At 44.0% G+C, this 19,584-nt stretch overlaps 1 protein-coding gene across 11 annotated transcripts in view; it reads left to right on the top strand.

Annotated features, from left to right (window-relative positions):
* Positions 1 to 8,534, top strand: part of LOC109905056 (protein FAM13B-like) — a 67,233-nt gene extending 58,699 nt beyond the window's left edge. For 10 of the 11 annotated variants that reach the window (XM_031789876.1, XM_020502200.2, XM_031789874.1 and 7 more), the window contains 4 exons: positions 173 to 384; positions 518 to 1,023; positions 3,890 to 3,991; positions 5,523 to 8,281. In XM_031789876.1, coding sequence (XP_031645736.1) covers positions 173 to 384; positions 518 to 1,023; positions 3,890 to 3,991; positions 5,523 to 5,646 — 944 coding nt within the window. In that variant the 3' untranslated portion in view covers positions 5,647 to 8,281. Of the gene's footprint in view, positions 1 to 172; positions 385 to 517; positions 1,024 to 3,889; positions 3,992 to 5,522 lie in introns of all 11 variants that reach the window. The other variant, XM_031789871.1, reaches the window with a different exon arrangement.
* Positions 8,535 to 19,584: the final 11,050 nt, after the last annotated feature.

Genomic DNA, 19,584 nt, shown 5'->3' with positions numbered 1-19,584 from the left:
TGATTGTCAGGGCTATCCCCTTTCTGTCTCTGGTTGACAGACAGGAGGACTCATGGTAGCTGCAATAGCAGCCCATCAAGATCCTGTATGTCCACTGTTACTAATGTTAATGAACCCCTCTGTTCCTCAGTCACCCTCACGTTTCTTCTCTTTACCTCGCTCTCCCACTCAGATGCCAAACACAAGGAGGCTGAGCTGACCCCTCAGACGCGGCCACGCAGCAACACCTTGCCTAAGAGCTTTGGTTCCACCCTGGACCAGGCAGGCCACGATGTTGGTGGAGAGGCCAAGGGCCACCAACCCACCAGAGAGGAGACCCTGAACCTCATCCAACGCCGCGTCAAAGGCAAGAGAGAGGATGACTGCTGGCCAGAGGACACCAAGGTGAGACGGGGGAAAAATACACTATCTACAACCAGATAGTGAACAGAGTTCTGTCCTAAAACGTAATGGTCCCTGTGATAGCTGGAAAGCCAAATTTATGGAATGAATGTAAAAAATTGTTATTTCCCTGTAGAAAATGACCAAGGAGCAGCTGTCGTGTGAGAAGACTGTCCTACAGAAGAACCTCCTGCACTATGAGGGACTCCATGGTCGACCTGTGACCAGAGAGGAGAGGCTGGTGGTCAAACCGCTGTACGACCGCTACCGTCTGGTCAAGCAGATGCTCACCCGCGCCAGCATCACCCCCATCATCGCTTCCCCCTCCAGCAAGCGACGCAACCACACCCTGCAGCCCATCATTGAGGGAGAGACTGCCCACTTCTGTGACGAGATCAAGGAGGAGGAGGAGGAGGAGGAGGGTGAAGTGGAGGAAGAGGAGGCCACATCCAAGGAGGAGGAAGAGAGCAGTGTGGAGCTCCAGAGCTTGGGGTCAGAGGTGATCATGGCTCTAGACCCAGTGTTCCAGCCCCAGACCAGCTCCCAGAGACACAGAGACAGCCTGCTCATGCCCAAGATGGAGGAAACCTCTGGGAAACTGGCCCTGGACCTGCGCCTGTCCAGCGCCAACGCCTCGTCAATGTGAGCATACACACACACACACATCACATCTGCATGCCACTACACTCCATTCACAACAGCCTCCTCATTCCTCAATAATCTGGCACAGTCACCAGTGTAAATCTGCCATGTAGTTTACTACACACAAAACTGCACATCCAATTCCGAAAACGTCGGCCGTGGAGGTTAAATGGGCTGTAGCTCTGGCTGTCATATTACGTGTATTTAAAGCACCTGGAACAGGGTTGATGGCTATTAGAGGAGCTGGTCTGAGGAGTGTAAACTGGATAAGGCAGTAAATCTAGCTAGGGGCGTGAGGGAGCACATAGCCCCGGGCGGCAGGGTAGCTTAGTGGTTAGGGTGTTTGGCCAGTAACCAAAAGGTTGCTGGATCGAATCCCCGAGCTGACAAGGTAGAAATCATTTGTTCTGCCCCTGAACAAGACAGTTAACCCATACATAAATATAATAAATTTAGTCTGCTCTGTCAAATGTTAAATCATAGACTTAATTATAATATAATAAACACAGAAATATGAGCCGTGGGTCATTAATATGGTCAAATCCAGAAACTATCATTTGTAAAACAAAACGTTTATTCTTTCAGTGAAATACTGAACTGTTCCGTATTTTATCTAACGGGTGGCATCCCTCTGGCCCAAAGTCTAAATATTGCTGTTACATTGCACAACCTTCAATGTTATTTCATAATTATGTAAAATTCTGGCAAGTTAATTACGATCTTTGTTAGGAAGAAATGGTCTTCACACAATTCGCAACGAGCCAGGCGGCCCAAACTGCTGCATATACCCTGACTCTGCTTGCACTGAACGCAAGAGAAGTGACACAATTTCCCTTGTTAAAAGAAATTCATGTTAGCAGGCAATATTGACTAAATATGCAGATTTTAAAAAATATACTTGTGTATTGATTTTTTTAAATACACTTGTGTATTGATTTTAAGGCATTGATGTTTATGGTTAGGTACACTTTGGTGCAACAACAGTGCTTTCTTTGCGAATGCGCTTGTTAAATCATCACCCGTTTGGCGAAGTAGGCTGCGATTCGATGATAAATTAACAGGCACCGCATTGATTATATGCAACGCAGGACAAGCTAGATAAACTGATATCATCGACCATGTGTAGTTAACTAGTGATTATGTTAAGATTAGATTTTTTTTATAAAATAAATTTAATGTTAACTAGCAACTTATCTTGGCTCCTTGCTGCACTCGTGTAACAGGTGGTCAGCCTGCCATGCAGTCTCCTCGTGGAGTGCAATATAATCGTCCATAATCAGTGTCCAAAAATGCAGATTACCGATTATGAAAGCATGAAATCGGCCCTGCCGATTTAATCGGTCGACTACATATAGATAGATATCTATACAGTACCAGTCAAAACTTTTGACACACCTACTCATTCAAGGGTTTTTCTTTTATTTTTACTATTTTCTACATTACATCAAAACTATGAAATGACACATATAGAATCATGTAGTAACCAAAAAAGTGTTAAATACATTTTAAAATGTTTTAGATTTTTCAAAGTAGTCCCGCCTTGCCTTGACAGCTTTGCACACTTTTGGCATTCTCTCAACCAGCTTCATAAGGAATGCTTTTCCAACAGTCTTGAACGAGTTCCCTGCTTTTCCTTCACTCTGCTGTCCAACTCATCCCAAACCATCTCAACTGGGTTGAGGTCTGTGGATTGTGGACGCCAGGTCATCTGATGTAGCACTCCATCACTCTCCTTCTTGGTCAAATAGCCCTTACACAGCCTGGAGGTGTGTTTTGGGTCATTGTCCTGTTGAAAAACAAATGATAGTACCACTAAGCGCAAACCAGATGGGATGTTTCACTGCAGAATGCTGTGGTAGCCATGCTGGTTAAGTGTGCCTTGAGTTTTAAATAAATCAGTGTCCCCAGCAAAGCACCATCACACCACTTCCATGCTTCATGGTGGGACCACACATGCAGAGATCATCCGTTCATCTACTCTGTGTCTCATAAAGACACAGCGGTTGGAACCAAGATTTCCACCGGTCTAATGTCCTTTGCTCGTGTTTCTTGGCCCAATCAAATCTCTTCTTCTTATTGGTGTTCTGTAGTAGTTAGCATTTATTTGGGCTGCAATCTGAGGTGCAGTTAACGCTAATGAATTTATCCTCTGCAGCAGAGGTAACTCTGGGTCTTCCTTTCCTGTGGCGGTCCTCATGAGAGCCAGTTTCATCATAGCGCTTGATGGTTTTTGCGACTGCACTTGAAGAAACTTAAACATTTCTTGACATTTTCCGGATTGACTCACCTTCATGTCTTAAAGTAATGATGGACTGTTGTTTCTCTTTGTTTATTTGAGCTGTTCTTTTACCAAATAGGGCTATCTTCTGTATACCACCCCTACCATGTCACAACACAACTGATTGGCTCAAACGCATTAAGGAAAGCAATTCCACAAATTAACTTTTAACAAGGCACGCCTGTTAATTGAAATGCATTCCAGGTGACTACCTCATGAAGCTGGTTGAGAGAATGCCAAGAGTGTGCAAAGCTGTCATCAAGGAAAAGGGTGGCTGTCTACTTTGAATAATCTCAAAATTGATTTGTTTAACACTTTTCTTTGTTTACTACATGATTCCATGTGTGTTATTTCATAGTTTTGATGTCTTCACTATTATTCTACAATGTAGAAAATAGTAAAAATAAAAACCCTTGAATGAGTAGGTGTCCAAACTTTTTGACTGTTACTATATATATACACACACACACACACACACACACACACACACACACACACACACACACACACACACACACACTGTGTTCTGCATTTCATTCTGTGATGAAACCCCTGGTTGAGATTGTCATGGTGACCCCTCCTGTACAGGCCTGAGCTCCTGGAGCAGCTGTGGAAGGCCCGGGCTGAAAAGAAGAAGCTAAGGAACACCATCCGCCAGTTTGAGGATGAGTTCTACCAGCAGAACGGCAGGTCGGTACACACACCTACATACAGTGCATTCAGAAATTATTTAGACCCCTTGACTTTTTCCACATTTTGTTAGCCTTACTTTTATCCATTTTAAAAGGTTTTTGTCCCTCATCAATCTAAACACGATACCCCATAATGACAAAGCGAAAACAGGTTTTTATAAATGTTTGCAAATGTATTAAACATTTAAAACAGAATCACCTTATTTACATAAGTATTCAGATCCTTTTCTATGAGACTCGAAATTGTGGTAAATTAATATAATTTAAGGTCCCACAGTTGATCGTGCATGTCAGAGTAAAAACCAAGCCATGAGGTTGAAGGAATTGTAGAGCTCCTAGACAGGATTGTGTCAAAGCACAAAAAATGTCTGCAGCATTGAAGGTCCCCAAGAACACAGTGGTCTCCATCATTCTTAAATGGAAGAAGTTTGGAACCACCAAGACTCTTTCTAGAGCTGGCCGCCCGGCATAACTGAGCAATCAGGGAAGAAGGGCTTTGATCAGGGAGGTGACCATGAACTCGATGGTCAGGGAGTTGACCAAGAACTAGAGCTCCAGTTTTCCAAATGGCACCTAAAGATTCTCTGGTCTGATAAAACCAAAATCAGCTCTTTGGCCTGAATGCCAAGTGTCACGTCTGGAGGAATCCTGGCACCATTCCTACAGTGAAGCATGGTGGTGGCAGCATCATGCTGTGGGGATATTTTTCAGCTATAGAGACTGGGAGACTAGTCAGGATCGAGGGAAAGATGAACAGAGCAAAGTACAGAGATCCTTGATGAAAACCTGCTCCCGAGCGCTTAGGACCTCATACTGGGGGCGAAGGGTCACATTCCAACAGGACAACGACCCAAAGCACACAGCCAAGACAACACAGGAGTGGATTTGGGACAAGTCTCTGAATGTCCTTGAGTGGCCCAGCCAGAGGCCGGACTTGAACCGGATCGAACATCTCTGGAGAGACCTGAGAATAGCTACGCAGCGATGCTCTCCATCTGACCTGACAGAGCTTGAGAGGATCTGCAGAGAAGAATGGGAGAAACTCACCAAACACAGGTGTGCCAAGCTTGTAGCTTCACACCTAAGAAGACTTGAGGCTGTAATCTCTGCCAAAGGTGCTTCAACAGAGTACTGAGTAAAGGGTCTGAATATTTATGTAAATGTGATATTTCAGTAGTTTTATTTTATACATTTGCAAACATTTCTAAAAACCTGTTTGCCTTGTCATTATAGGGTATTGTGTGTAAATTGATGAGGGAAAATAATTGAAACTATTTTAGAATAAGGCTGTAGTGTGGAAAAAGTAAAGGGGTCTGAATACTTTACGAATGCACTGTACAGGGCTGCTGAAGCTTTAGTACCTGCGTCAACCCCCCACCGTGACAGATGAAGCGTTTGGGATGACTAGTTGAGTTGTCTCAGACAGTGCTCCTGTCTTATTTACTACAACAGTTTCTTTGTTTATGACGCATTAGACAACCGGTACGTATCAAACTGGTGTCTCAGGCCTTCTCCCTTTCCCTCGACAGGAACGTCCAGAAGGAGGACAGGCTACCCATGATGGACGAGTACAAAGAGTATAAACGGATCAAAGCCAAACTGCGCCTGTTGGAGGTGCTCATCAGCAAGCAGGATTCCTCAAAGTCTATCTAGAGCGAGAAGACTGAGGGAGGCCACCCTGCTTCCCTCCATCCACCTGACTGAAGGTCCCCCATCTCACCACGGACTGACATGTCACCCCTACATGGCCCCTCCATTATCAACCATCATCCTACCTGCACCCCTGAGAGACGGCACAGCATCCACCGTATCTCACTACTGTCTCCCCAAAACCACCCATCAGATTCTGCCATCCCCAGCTAATGTTCAGTGTAGGCTCCTTTCTAAGGACTCTGATGAAGAGACCTCTTCATCCCACCAGTCAAGACTCGACACACCCTTTTGATTTCTTTCTACCTGTTTCTTTCAGAGGAATTCCCTCTTCCTCTTTAGAGTTTAGTGTTTGTTTAAACTTAATTTTTTTCATTAACTTCATGTATGTTAGCTTTTCATACTGAGAAATCCTATTTAACAGGAGCGTGTAGTGTGTTGTAGTCGCCTGGCCACAAAATTAACTCTCCCTCCCCCAGAGCAAGGACACTGCTCATTCTATTTCCGATATTGATTCAGTTAACCAACTCCACTGTCATCATTTAACACTAGGATGTTTTTTGTGTCGTCTTGAGTGAGATCTTTTTGGAAAAAGTAATTAATGTATGTTTTCTTGTACATAAATATTTACACATGTTTGTATGTTACAGTATGTCATTTTTCTTTAATGAAGAGATTCTCTCAAGTTTGAAAACTAACTTACAGTTTTAAGTGTCTTATGATATTCCAATTGTTCTATTATTACACAATTGCCACTATGGAAACGGAGCGAGTTTTATCAGTTGGGACTGGTTGTGCTCATCCTTTGTTTTAATATTCAGTCATCACTGAAAGGAGTTTGACATACCAGGTAGGCAGGACAGCCAGTTAGGTTCATCACTTAGCATTGTTACCTTAACCGTCTCCATTTTGGCAATAAGGCTGGACTGCTTGACTTTAGCATATAAATATGTCCCAATTTCTTTTACTTATATGCTTTCAATTGCAGAGTGCATCTTTGCGAGGTGTCTTGAGTTGTCTCTGATCTAAAGCTGTTCCAACTGCATCAGTATTATGCTAAATACAGCATATGGCAGTGTTACGGCGGGATGACAATGGTTGGTGAAGTGTATGGGATATGTCCCATAGTGAGCCAGTGTTTTTGGCCAGGCAATGTAGAGCCAGGTCATTGTCAGGTCCTGGGGAGTTGTCTGACCACAGAGCTCTGAGAAGGCTTTACCACAGCCAAGCAGAACCAATAGCACCTCGACCCCTGTCATCAACAATTTGACCCTGTCCCTATATATCCCAAAGTTCCTAAGGGCTTCGTTCGATAGGTCACATACAACTACAACAGAATCATAGTGATGCATGTTGGGAATGACACTGGAGTGTGTCTGGTCTTTTGGCGTCAGGCCTCCTGCCTGCCACTCCGTAGATATTATCGACCCCAACCTTTTGACCCCTAGCTAAACTAGCAGTCAGCCCCGAGGCAGCCTCACATCACTATCCTTCAGAAGCTATCTGGACTTGACAAGACCAAGCAGGAACTTTGTCTGTTCAAATGACTAGTTCTAGTCCTGGCGATAAAATACACAAACCTTTTAAGATCTAGATGCCTACGCACTCCTTAGGGCAGGGTGGGGAATTACTGCTGTATGCTAGTTGTCCAGGAATGGTTTGGAATGAGAAGACATCCCCAGTGGCACTGACTTTAAAGATCTGCATCTGTTTCAGCAGGTAGAATAATGTCAGACCAACACACCCAGAATGACGGAATCTAGTTTTGCCTGAAGGACGTTAGCACTGAACCAGGAGTTTGGCCTTCGTCTCTCACTTCGTCTCTCACAGTCCTGTAACCTTTGTTTTGAGTTGGCAGGGTTTGGTATACTGTATGTACTGGTGAACAGTGTGGAGAGGTTCTAGACGTTATTTGCACAGCATTCTAAGAATGCAGCCCTTGTTTTGTTTATAGATTTGTTCCTTTGTTTTAGAAGCACAATTTATATGGAAGGATGAACGTCAGATTTGTATTATTTTGAACACTTTTGACCCGTTTACTTTCTGTGATGTTCAAACATTAGTTTATTTTTTTTTTTTTATGACCATTTATTTAGAATAATCTTTTTTTGTAACCTTTCACTAATACTTCGATACAGTGTAGAATCTCTATTGGATAGGAATCTTCAGTGTTTTGTATAAGCTAGACTGTAGTTGGCTTGCATGGCAAAGATTTGTATTGTTTCATTTTTGTGCCATGAAGATCGAGCAATAAATTAGCGTTGAGGCCTGTATCAATGGAATGTGGGGCCTTGTTAACCCTGTATGTGCATTTTCTGAGTATACGGCTGATTAATGTTTAATCTATTAATGGAACTAACTGTTTTCTACCTTGCAGACCAACCCATGAAACTGTCCCTTGACTATAACTGCTGTGAGATTTCCACTGCGACTCAGTTTTCTTTCTGCTAAACCAGCATTTATATATTTTTTGTTGTCAGCATAATGTTGTTTGGGGCACTGCTTAAACCAAATGTAACAAGATTATTAATATGGAGGGACATTTGGACCGAACTTTCCGATTTATATTATTTAAAAAGGAAACGAGTGAAATTGGTCGATCGATTTATTTCCATGTCCATTTCTCAAGGGCTTTTTTTACTAGATGATTTTTGCATTGTGCCTGTTCATAGTCCCATGCCATCCCACGCATGTTTGTTTTTCTGACCCAGGTGGGCAGGTTGCATCAACTGACCAGCCAATCAGCAACCGGCTCCCAGAGCTTCTATCTATCTGTGGACCTGCGTTTTACATCTATACTGAACAAAAAATGTAAACGCAACATGTAAAGTGTTGGTTTCAAGAGCTGAAATTAAAGATCCCTGAAATGTTCCATATGAACAAAAAGCTTATTTCTCTCATGTTGTACATTTGTTCCTTTTGCCAAGATAATCCATCCACCTGACAGGTGTGGCATATCAAGAAGCTGATTAAACAGCATGATCATTACACAGCTGCATCTTGTACTGGGGGACAATAAAATGCCACTCTAAAATGTGCAGTTGTCACACAACACAATGCCACAGATGTCTCAAGTTGAGGGAGCGTACATGGCTTATGTTAGAGAAATGAACATTAAATTCTCTGGCAACAGCTCTGGTGGACTTTCTTGCAGTGGTTTTAGAGAATTTGGCAGTATGTCCAACAGGCCTCACAACCGCAGACCACGTGTAACCACACCAGCCCAGGACCTCCATATATGGCTTCTTCACCTGCGGGTTCATCTGAGACCGGACAGATGATGAAACTGAGTATTTCTGTCTGTGGGGAAAAACTCATTCTGATTGGCTCCTCAGTAGAAAACAATATGGATTTCACATGACTGGACGGGGGTGTAGTCATTGTTGGGCATAGGCCCACCCACGGCTGAGCTCCTGCCCAGTCATGTGAAATCCATAGATTAGGGCCTAGATTATTTATTTCAATTGACTGATTATATGGATGATATGATTATAGTGTGCAAAGCTGTCAAGGCAAGGTGGGACTACTTTGAAAAATCTAAAACATTTTAAAATGTATTTAACACTTTTTTTGGTTACTACATGATTCTATATGTGTCATTTCATAGTTTTGATGTAATGTAGAAAATAGTAAAAAGTCAGGTGAAGGCTATTAAGAGCTGAAATGTGTTTTTATGGAGGCCAGAGATGTCTGTGAGGAGAAGGTGACCATGACCCGGCCAAATGAGAGGAAAAACTCCTGAGTCTGCAGGGAATGGAGGTCAGCACGCAAGGCCACTGTTGGAACCAGCTTAATCTGTGATATATTACACCAGAAGCCCCATTTATACCTTCTTTTAACATGTGTCCTTTGTCCGGATCTTGCCCACATTTTCAGGTAGGTGTAGAAAATCAAAAGACACATTGTGATCTGAATGTGATTAGATCTTACTGACCATCTCTGGATATATAAGTGTAGACAGATTTGGACAGAGAAACCATTTAAATCATCATTCTCCACCTAAAATAATTGACAGATGGCACCATTGACTGATTACATCAATACATTTCTTACGATAAATCAATATTATTTTGAAAGAATAGCTGTGAAATAATTAGCATAAAGGAAGGGACCAGGATATCTGGTCACCATGCAGACACAGTGGATGGAAAACAAACACTTTAATACCATGCGTAAACACATTTCTTGAAATGTGGGCACAATCAGAATGTAGACAAGATCATGACAAAGGATCCATTTTAGCACCAGGGAGGTGTAAACAGGGCTAGAGATACACATAAATCCATCTCCCTGGGCCCCTGACTTACCATAGCACATGTTGATCAGCTGCCCATCTGTAGGCTTTATCAAATGAATCTTTAACCAAATGTAGTGAATGATCAATGTATGACAAACATTTTAAAATGTCATTGCCAATCACACACTACCAGGGGAAAGAGCATGGCCAGGTTGCCTTTTTTTATGCGTTACTGCTGCCCTCTAGTGTTCACAACCATCAATAACACTTGGGTAAAACTGAAGTCACACTTTATTTGGAGAGTCGCCATAGACGGCCAATAGATTCTCAAACTACAAAGTGCAACAATTTGTTTGGGTTAAGATTATGGCTAAGGTCTGGGTTGAGCTGGGTGTGGACATGAAGCCATTCTAAGGGTTAGGGTTGCAGTTAGGATAGGGTTGAGGTCATGAAAAGATTAGGACCAGGGTTAGGGTTGCGGTTATGGTGGGTTAGGACTAGGGTTAGGGTTGTGGTTAAACTAGGGGGAAATTGACCTTAAAGAAGACAAGCAAAGCACAGGCACGTGCTCTCTAATTCTATTGCTCCTAGGGATCCATCTTTCTAAAAGTTTTTGTATAAGAAGTGTGAAAACATTCAAAGAGGAAGGTTAAGGGTAGAGCCAAGACCTGGTCTAGTAACCTCTATCTAATGAACCTTTTGAACCTTTCACCTATTACTACCAGTCAGGGCAATGAGATTGAGACTGTAACCTCTTATAAATATCTTGGAATTTTAATTGATGACAGCCTCTCTTTTAAATTGCATATTCAACAACATACAAAAAAATTGAAGCTGAAGTTTCGATTTTATTTTAGGAATAAGGCCTGTATTTCTTTTGAAGCCAGAAGGAGGCTAGTATCAGCTACATTTATGCCTTTACTAGACTATGGGGATATTTTATATATGAATGCTTCCGCTCAGTGTTTGAGATCAATTGACACTCTTTACGATGGAGCATTGAGATTTATTTTAAACTGCAAAACCCTTACGCACCACTGCACTTTATATACCAGGGTTGGCTGGCCTTCTCTAGTCACCTATAGGCTCAGTCACTGGTATACTTTTATTTACAAAGCCATTTTTGGTTTACTACCATTTTATTTGGGCATTTTTATTGTTCAGAAATGTGGTGGGTACTCTCTTTGTTCACTGGACTTTATCCTGCTAACTGTTCCAAAGGTCCCAACTGAATTTGGTAAAAGGGTTTTTATGCACTCTGCGCCATCGGCTTGGAACACCTTACAAAATACTTTTAAATTGGAAGAACTTGTTTCGATTGGTGTTTTTAAATCACTGTTGAAGGATTTTGAGACTGATTCCCTGACCTGTCACTGTTTTTAATTAGCTGTTTTATGATTTTGTTATACTCTTGTGAATTCAATGGTTTTTACTAGATTACTTGTAGTTTTTCATGTTGTCTGTCTGTAATTGTGTAATGACTTGGTGCTGCCTATCTTGGCCAGGACGCTCTTGAAACAGAGATTTCAAAACTCAATGAGCCCTTCAAAGTAAGGTTAAATAAAACATATGTTTTAATAATCTTCAGAAAAAAACAACCAGTCCACCTGTCTTCTCAAAACTGTCCAATAGATGGAGAAAGAGGATCCTATGTGGTCATGCCTTTCACTAATACTTGTTATTCAGACCTGTGGGATCAATAGTACTCTGGGTTTTTTTTTTCATTCAAAAACGCTCCTTAGTCTGTCTCTGTGTTAACGTCCCCCCTTGATTAGATTCTAACCCTGCTATTCTTAACTGTCGTACTATATGAGATCTAAATGTGTGGTTGTACCTGCATATCTTTCACAGTTTTGTTTTGTCAATATGCTGATATATATATTACTCTGAATTGTTGGAGAACCTCATCATCCTTTTTCTTCTAGAAATGACCCTTTTATTACAGAGTTAAACTTCATAGAAGACAGAGTATGTGGGGACAAATGGGAGTTTGTCACCATATACTAGTCCTAACACTACCAGAACATCACCATAACCCTAACCCTTGCAGAACCTCAATCCTAACCTCAACCCTATCCCTAACCTAATGCCTTTTCTTCCTCTCGTTGTTGTATTTGTCTCATTGAACCATCACAGGTGACCCCTCTGAGCTCTCGGCCTCCATTGACCCCTCAGGCAAACAAACGCCCCATGTTTTCCCACCCTCTCCTGACCAATTTGCAAAATGCAGAGCAGGAAGTTGGAATAGGCCTGTGCAACCCAGGGTTTGATACCAGCACAAACAGAAACCCTCTGAAACCGAATCCTAGCACTACCTCTAACCTTAACCCTTACCCTAGCTTCATGTCCACATCCCAGCTCAACCCTAACCTTAACCCTTACCCTAGCTTCATGTCCACATCCCAGCTCAACCCTAACCTTAAAACTTACCCTAGCTTCATGTCCACATCCCAGCTCAACCCTAACCTTAACCCTTACCCTAGCTTAATGTCCACATCCCAGCTCAACCCTGACCTTAACCCTTACCCTAGCTTCATGTCCACATCCCAGCTCAACCCTAACCTTAACCCTTACCCTAGCTTCATGTTCACATCCCAGCTCAACCCTAACCTTAACCCTTACCCTAGCTTCATGTCCACATCCCAGCTCAACCCTAACCTTAACCCTTACCCTAGCTTCATGTCCACATCCCAGCTCAACCCTAACCTTAACCCTTACCCTAGCTTCATGTCCACATCCCAGCTCAACCCTAACCTTAACCCTTACCCCACATCTCAGCTCAACCCTAACCTTAACCCTTACCCTAGCTTCATGTCCACATCCCAGCTCAACCCTAACCTTAACCCTTACCCTAGCTTCATGTCCACATCCCAGCTCAACCCTAACCTTAACCCTTACCCTAGCTTCATGTCCACATCCCAGCTCAACCCTAACCTTAACCCTTACCCTAGTTTCATGTCCACATCCCAGCTCAACCCTAACCTTAACCCTTACCCTAGCTTCATGTCCACATCCCAGCTCATCCCTAACCTTAACCCTTACCCTAGCTTCATGTCCACATCCCAGCTCAACCCTAACCTTAACCCTTACCCCACATCTCAGCTCAACCCTAACCTTTACCCTTACCCTAGCTTCATGTCCACATCCCAGCTCAACCCTAACCTTAACCCTTACCCTAGCTTCATGTCCTCATCTCAGCTCAACCCTAACCTTAACCCTTACCCTAGCTTCATGTCCACATCCCAGCTCAACCCTAACCCTTACCCTAGCTTCATGTCCACATCCCAGCTCAACCCTAACCCTTACCCTAGCTTCATGTCCAAATCCCAGCTCAACCCTTACCCTTACCCTAGCTTCATGTCCACATCCCAGCTCAACCCTAACCCTTACCCTAGCTTCATGTCCACATCCCAGCTCAACCCTAACCCTTACCCTTACCCTAGCTTCATGTCCACATCCCAGCTCAACCCTAACCCTTACCCTTACCCTAGCTTCATGTCCATATCCCAGCTCAACCCTAACCTTAACCCTTACCCTAGCTTCATGTCCACATCCCAGCTCAACCCTAACCCTTACCCTAGCTTCATGTCCACATCCCAGCTCAACCCTATCCCTTACCCTAGCTTCATGTCCACATCCCAGCTCAACCCTAACCCTTACCCTAGCTTCATGTCCACATCCCAGCTCAACCCTAACCTTAACCCTTACCCTAGCTTCATGTCCACATCCCAGCTCAACCCTAACCTTAACCCTTACCCTAGCTTCATGTTCACATCCCAGCTCAACCCTAACCTTAACCCTTACCCTAGCTTCATGTCCACATCCCAGCTCAACCCTAACCTTAACCCTTACCCTAGCTTCATGTCCACATCCCAGCTCAACCCTAACCTTAACCCTTACCCTAGCTTCATGTCCACATCCCAGCTCAACCCTAACCTTAACCCTTACCCTAGCTTCATGTCCACATCCCAGCTCAACCCTAACCTTAACCCTTACCCTAGTTTCATGTCCACATCCCAGCTCAACCCTAACCTTAACCCTTACCCTAGCTTCATGTCCACATCCCAGCTCATCCCTAACCTTAACCCTTACCCTAGCTTCATGTCCACATCCCAGCTCAACCCTAACCTTAACCCTTACCCCACATCTCAGCTCAACCCTAACCTTTACCCTTACCCTAGCTTCATGTCCACATCCCAGCTCAACCCTAACCTTAACCCTTACCCTAGCTTCATGTCCACATCCCAGCTCAACCCTAACCTTAAAACTTACCCTAGCTTCATGTCCACATCCCAGCTCAACCCTAACCTTAACCCTTACCCTAGCTTAATGTCCACATCCCAGCTCAACCCTGACCTTAACCCTTACCCTAGCTTCATGTCCACATCCCAGCTCAACCCTAACCTTAACCCTTACCCTAGCTTCATGTTCACATCCCAGCTCAACCCTAACCTTAACCCTTACCCTAGCTTCATGTCCACATCCCAGCTCAACCCTAACCTTAACCCTTACCCTAGCTTCATGTCCACATCCCAGCTCAACCCTAACCTTAACCCTTACCCTAGCTTCATGTCCACATCCCAGCTCAACCCTAACCTTAACCCTTACCCCACATCTCAGCTCAACCCTAACCTTAACCCTTACCCTAGCTTCATGTCCACATCCCAGCTCAACCCTAACCTTAACCCTTACCCTAGCTTCATGTCCACATCCCAGCTCAACCCTAACCTTAACCCTTACCCTAGCTTCATGTCCACATCCCAGCTCAACCCTAACCTTAACCCTTACCCTAGTTTCATGTCCACATCCCAGCTCAACCCTAAGTGCAACAATTTGTTTGAGTTAAGATTATGGCTAAGGTCTGGGTTGAGCTGGGTGTGGACATGAAGCCATTCTAAGGGTTAGGGTTGCAGTTAGGATAGGGTTGAGGTCATGAAAAGATTAGGACCAGGGTTAGGGTTGCGGTTATGGTGGGTTAGGACTAGGGTTAGGGTTGTGGTTAAACTAGGAGGAAATTGACCTTAAAGAAGACAAGCAAAGCTCAACCCTAACCTTAACCCTTACCCTAGCTTCATGTCCACATCCCAGCTCAACCCTAACCTTAACCCTTACCCCACATCTCAGCTCAACCCTAACCTTAACCCTTACCCTAGCTTCATGTCCACATCCCAGCTCAACCCTAACCTTAACCCTTACCCTAGCTTCATGTCCACATCCCAGCTCAACCCTAACCTTAACCCTTACCCTAGCTTCATGTCCACATCCCAGCTCAACCCTAACCTTAACCCTTACCCTAGTTTCATGTCCACATCCCAGCTCAACCCTAACCTTAACCCTTACCCTAGCTTCATGTCCACATCCCAGCTCATCCCTAACCTTAACCCTTACCCTAGCTTCATGTCCACATCCCAGCTCAACCCTAACCTTAACCCTTACCCCACATCTCAGCTCAACCCTAACCTTTACCCTTACCCTAGCTTCATGTCCACATCCCAGCTCAACCCTAACCTTAACCCTTACCCTAGCTTCATGTCCTCATCTCAGCTCAACCCTAACCTTAACCCTTACCCTAGCTTCATGTCCACATCCCAGCTCAACCCTAACCCTTACCCTAGCTTCATGTCCACATCCCAGCTCAACCCTAACCCTTACCCTAGCTTCATGTCCAAATCCCAGCTCAACCCTTACCCTTACCCTAGCTTCATGTCCACATCCCAGCTCAACCCTAACCCTTACCCTAGCTTCATGTCCACATCCCAGCTCAACCCTAACCCTTACCCTTACCCTAGCTTCATGTCCACATCCCAGCTCAACCCTAACCCTTACCCTTACCCTAGCTTCATGTCCATATCCCAGCTCAACCCTAACCTTAACCCTTACCCTAGCTTCATGTCCACATCCCAGCTCAACCCTAACCCTTACCCTAGCTTCATGTCCACATCCCAGCTCAACCCTATCCCTTACCCTAGCTTCATGTCCACATCCCAGCTCAACCCTAACCCTTACCCTAGCTTCATGTCCACATCCCAGCTCAACCCTAACCTTAACCCTTACCCTAGCTTCATGTCCACATCCCAGCTCAACCCTAACCTTAACCCTTACCCTAGCTTCATGTTCACATCCCAGCTCAACCCTAACCTTAACCCTTACCCTAGCTTCATGTCCACATCCCAGCTCAACCCTAACCTTAACCCTTACCCTAGCTTCATGTCCACATCCCAGCTCAACCCTAACCTTAACCCTTACCCTAGCTTCATGTCCACATCCCAGCTCAACCCTAACCTTAACCCTTACCCTAGCTTCATGTCCACATCCCAGCTCAACCCTAACCTTAACCCTTACCCCACATCTCAGCTCAACCCTAACCTTAACCCTTACCCTAGCTTCATGTCCACATCCCAGCTCAACCCTAACCTTAACCCTTACCCTAGCTTCATGTCCACATCCCAGCTCAACCCTAACCTTAACCCTTACCCTAGCTTCATGTCCACATCCCAGCTCAACCCTAACCTTAACCCTTACCCTAGTTTCATGTCCACATCCCAGCTCAACCCTAACCTTAACCCTTACCCTAGCTTCATGTCCACATCCCAGCTCATCCCTAACCTTAACCCTTACCCTAGCTTCATGTCCACATCCCAGCTCAACCCTAACCTTAACCCTTACCCCACATCTCAGCTCAACCCTAACCTTAACCCTTACCCTAGCTTCATGTCCACATCCCAGCTCAACCCTAACCTTAACCCTTACCCTAGCTTCATGTCCACATCCCAGCTCAACCCTAACCTTAACCCTTACCCTAGCTTCATGTCCACATCCCAGCTCAACCCTAACCCTTATCCTAGCTTCATGTCCACATCCCAGCTCAACCCTAACCTTAACCCTTACCCTAGCTTCATGTCCACATCCCAGCTCAACCCTAACCCTTACCCTAGCTTCATGTCCACATCCCAGCTCAACCCTAACCCTTACCCTAGCTTCATGTCCACATCCCAGCTCAACCCTAACCCTAACGCTTACCCTAGCTTCATGTCCACATCCCAGCTCAACCCTAACCCTTACCCTAGCTTCATGTCCACATCCCAGCTCAACCCTAACCTTAACCCTTACCCCAGTTTCATGTCCACATCCCAGCTCAACCCTAACCTTAACCCTTACCCTAGCTTCATGTCCACATCCCAGCTCATCCCTAACCTTAACCCTTACCCTAGCTTCATGTCCACATCCCAGCTCAACCCTAACCTTAACCCTTACCCTAGCTTCATGTCCACATCCCAGCTCAACCCTAACCCTTACCCTAGCTTCATGTCCACATCCCAGCTCAACCCTAACCCTTACCCTAGCATCATGTCCACATCCCAGCTCAACCCTAACTTAATGTCCATACTCTGGTTCAACACAGCCTAGTTTCATGTCCACACCCCGGTTCAACCCTAACACTAGTAAACTGTTTCATATCAACAGTTGCGGTTGATAGTTTAATGATTGAGTATCTATAGACCAAATAAGGCTCTCCAAATACAGTTTGACCAACATGTCTTCATTTCTAGCTTCTGAATTTCTCATTACCACTTAGCAGACACCTTTATCCAAAGTATTTTAGTAACTACACTGAACAAAAATATAAACGCAACATTCAACCATTTCAAAGATTTTACTTACAGTTCATAAATGGAAATCAGTCAATTGAAATACATTCATTATGCCCTGATCTATGGATTTCACATGACTGGGCAGGGGTGCAGCCTTAGGTGGGCTTGGGAGGGCATAGGCCCACCCACCTGGCAGCCAGGCCCAGCTAATCAGAATGAGTTTCCCCCACAAAAGGGCTTTATTAAAGACAGAAGTACTCCTCAGCACACCAATTCTCTTGCAACAGCTCTGGTGGACATTCCTGCAGTCAGCATGCCAATTGCAAGGCTCCCTTAAAACATAAGACATCTGTGGCCTTGTGTTGTGTGACAAAACTGCACATTTTAAAGTGGCCTTTAGTCCCCAGCACAAGGTGCACCTGTGTTATGATCATGCTATTTAAATCAGCCTCTTGATACGCCACACATGTCAAGTGGATGGATAATCTTGGCAAATGAGGAATGCCAACTAACAGGGATGTAAACAAAATGAGAAATTAGCTTTTTATTCATATGGATCATTTCTGGGATTTTTTATTTAATCTCAATTGAAATCGGAAGTTTACAAACACCTTAGCCAAATACATTTAAACTCAGTTTTCACAATTCACAAATCTAATCCGAGTAAGATTTCCCTGTCTTAGGTCAGTTAGGATCACCTCTTTATTTTAAGAATGTGAAATGTCAAAATAACAACCGTGCTTCACGGTTGGGATGGTGTTCTTCGGCTTGCAAGCCTCCCCCTTTTTCCTCCAAACATAACGATGGTCATTATGGCCAAACAGTTCTATTTTTGTTTCATCAGACCAGAGGACATTTCTCCAAAAAGTACGATCTTTGTCCCCATGTGCAGTTGCAAACCGTAGTTGGGCTTTTTTATGGCAGTTTCGGAGCAGTGGTTTCTTCCTTGCTGAGCGGCCTTTCAGGTTATGTCGATAAAGGAATCGTTTTACTGTGGATATAGATAATTTTGTACCCGTTTCCTCCAGCATCTTCACAAGGTCCTTTGCTGTTGTTCTGGGATTGATTTGCACTTTTCGCACCAAAGTACGTTCATCTCTAGGAGACAGAACGCGTCTCCTTCCTGAGCGGTATGACGGCTGCGTGGTCCCATGGTGTTTATACTTGCATACTATTGTTTGTACAGATGAACGTGGTAACTTCAGGCGTTTGGAAATTGCTCCCAAGGATGAACCAGAATTGTGTAGGTCTACAATTTTTTTTCTGAAGTCTTAGCTGATTTCTTTTGATTTTCCCATGATGTCAAGCAAAGAGGCACTGAGTTTGAAGGTAGGCCTTGAAATACATCCACAGGTACACCTCCTATTGACTCAAATTATGTCAATTAGCCTATATGAAGCTTCTAAAGCCATGACAATCTTTTCTGGAATTTTCCAAGCTGCTTAAAGGCACAGTCAACTTAGTGTATGTAAACTTCTGACCCACTGGAATTGTGACACAGTGAATTATAAGTGAAATAATCTGTCTATAAACAATTGTTGGAAAAACTATTTGTGTCATGCACAAAGTAGATGTCCTAACCGACTTGCCAAAACTATAGTTTAAGAAATGTGTGGAGTGGTTGAAAAATGAGATTTAATGACTCCAACCTAAGTGTATGTAAACTTCCGACGTCAACTGTATTTATTCAGTTACACAGTACCAGTCAAAAGTTTGGACACACCTATTCATTCAAGGGTTTTTCTTTATTTTTACTATTTTCTACATTGTAGAATAATAGTGAAGACATCAAAACTATGAAATGACACATAAAAGGAATTGGGCATTCTCTCAACCAGCTTCATGAGGAATGCTTTTCCAACGGTCTTGAAAGAGTTCCCTGCTTCCCCTTCACTCTGCGGTCCAACTCATCCCAAACCATCTCAACTGGGTTGAGGTCGGGTGATTGTGGACACCAAGTCATCTGATGTTGCACTCCATCACTCTAATTCTTGGTCAAATAGCTCTTACACAGCCTGGAGGTGGGTTGGGTCATTGTCCTGTTGACAAAAACAAATTATAGTCTGACTAAGCCCAAACCAGATGGGATGGTGTATCGCTGCAGAATGCTGT

This window comes from Oncorhynchus kisutch, linkage group LG15, assembly GCF_002021735.2.
Source record: "Oncorhynchus kisutch isolate 150728-3 linkage group LG15, Okis_V2, whole genome shotgun sequence".
Classification (NCBI taxonomy): Eukaryota; Metazoa; Chordata; class Actinopteri; order Salmoniformes; family Salmonidae; genus Oncorhynchus; species Oncorhynchus kisutch.
This window is presented reverse-complemented; position numbering and strand designations above follow the sequence as displayed.